This window comes from Limulus polyphemus, unplaced genomic scaffold, assembly GCF_000517525.1.
Source record: "Limulus polyphemus unplaced genomic scaffold, Limulus_polyphemus-2.1.2 Scaffold6212, whole genome shotgun sequence".
NCBI classification, from domain to species: domain Eukaryota; kingdom Metazoa; phylum Arthropoda; class Merostomata; order Xiphosura; family Limulidae; genus Limulus; species Limulus polyphemus.
Window position 1 is genome coordinate 30,623 of NW_013671822.1, and position 2,166 is coordinate 32,788.

A 2,166-nucleotide genomic window follows, 5' to 3' on the forward strand; every position below is an offset into this window, starting at 1 on the left:
CTAGTCTTACACTGCTAAATTAGGGACGGCTAGCGCAGATAGCCCTCGTGTAGCTTTGCGCGAAATTCAACCGCCGACATTTTCAAAGAACGAATATCAATGTTGCTGTGACAAATGTTTTATATAACGAGAGTCATTGTTATAAACTAAACACGTAAGGAGAAATAGAAATGTCAAACTGGTTTCTTTAATTAGTTTTGAGCCAAATAGAAAATCGGTTTATCATATGATATATGACTTACATTTCTATTCAGGTCATCTGTAGCCGTAGTTCGTGTTAACGTCACAGACATCAACAACAACGTTCCAGAATTTGAGGGTGCCCCCTATGAGGCGTCTGTGGGAGAGTCTCTGCCACCTGGTGCCTTTGTTTCTCAAGTCCTTGTACGTATCGAGGCTTACATCTCTTATCATAAAAATTGTTTTTTTTTTATTATTTCATTTCGTTACCGTTGAATATCAACAATGTAGTAGATAAAATATAAGATGTAATAGATATACATGTTCAGTTTTACAGGTTATGCGCGAGTTTCAAGTAAATAAAATTAGTTATGCCTTTTTTTTTTGAAACTCTTTTTTTTTTAAATGTTCTATTATCAATAACTTATTTCTTAAACGGTTGTCACATTAAAACTTACATGAGTTTTTTTTAATGCGGATAGGTTTGATTGAGTTATTACCTTCTTTGTAACGTTTATTCAAATGCTCCCAGTGGCTCAGCTGTAAGTTTGAAGGTAAATGGCGCTTAAAAACGAGGTTTGATCCCTGCGGTAACCGCAACACAAATAATTGTGCAGCCTTGCCCTAAACAACAACAAATCAACTTATTTTAACAAGATTATAAAAAACATTTGGACTTGATACTGTTTTAAAGGGTGTTAAAGATATTCACGTGACAGTTGATACTGTTTCTAGGGGTGTTAAAATATTTGTTTGTTTGTAGTTAAGCACGAAGCTACACAAAGGGTTATCTGTGCTCTGCACACCACGGGTATCGAAACCCGGTTTCTGGCGTTGTAAGTCCGCAGAAGTACCGCTGTGCTACTGGGGGGGGGCGTGTTAAAATATGTGACGGTTGATATTGTTTATAAAGGTGTTAACATATTCACGTTACAGTTGATACCATTCCTAGGGGTGTTAAAATATACGCGTGACAGTTGATACTATTTCTAGGGGTGTTAAAATATTCATGAAACAGTTGATATTGTTCATAAAGGTGTTAAGATATTCACGTTACAGTTGATACTATTTTTAGGGGTGTTAAAATATTCATGTAACAGTTGATATTGTTCATAAAGGTGTTAAGATATTCACGTTACAGTTGATACTATTTCTAGGGGTGATAAAATAGTCACGAGACAGTTGATAATATTTATAGGGGTGTTAAAATATTCATGTAACAGTTGATATTGTTCATAAAGGTGTTAAGATATTCACGTTACAGTTGATACTATTTCTAGGGGTGTTAAAATATTTATGTAACAGTTGATATTGTTCATAAAGGTGTTAAGATATAAAAGGTTACAGTTGATACTATTTCTAGGGGTGATAAAATAGTCACGAGACAGTTGATAATATTTATAGGGGTGTTAAAATATTCAAGTGGCAGTTGATACTGTTTCTAGGGAGGTTAAAAAATTCGCACGAAATCGCTCCTGTTTATCAGATTTAATCTAAGTGCTTAAAAACACTCATTTACACATGAGCTTGTTGTCCACAAACTATTCTTGAAACTGATAAGAAAATACGGCAAATACAAGTATCAATAGTGATTGATTTTGTAGAATTTGATATAGAATTATATCATACCTTATAACTCCAGGTGTTAACCAACCTGAGTTATCCAGTAAAACCTATGGAAGTTTTCACATTTCTTTGATGTCATTAGCCTACAATGTATTTTGGGGCAAGTAGAACTCAAAAATGTTAGAACTGTATCAACGTCTGGGTCCCGAGCCTGCAAGCAGAACTCAAAAATGTTATACCGTATTCACGTCTGTGTCCTGAGCCTACAAGTAGATATGAAGTAGGAATATATTTATTGTGATGTCCTGTGCCGTACTGTACCCATCTCTCGTGTACGTTTTCAGTAGCCTTGTTAGAATGATCGTCCCTTTCTTGGGTTGTATATCGTCTGGGTCCCGAGCCTTTGATACAGTACTAACA

The 2,166-nt window shown here is 35.3% G+C and overlaps 1 protein-coding gene across 1 annotated transcript in view; it reads left to right on the top strand.

Annotated features, from left to right (window-relative positions):
• The window catches only part of LOC106473484 (protocadherin Fat 4-like), a gene marked incomplete at both ends in the record, with an annotated part of 49,189 nt that overhangs the window by 25,270 nt on the left and 21,753 nt on the right, over positions 1-2,166 (top strand). Inside the window, 1 exon segment of the mRNA XM_022401907.1 lies at positions 255-384. Coding sequence (XP_022257615.1) covers positions 255-384 — 130 coding nt within the window.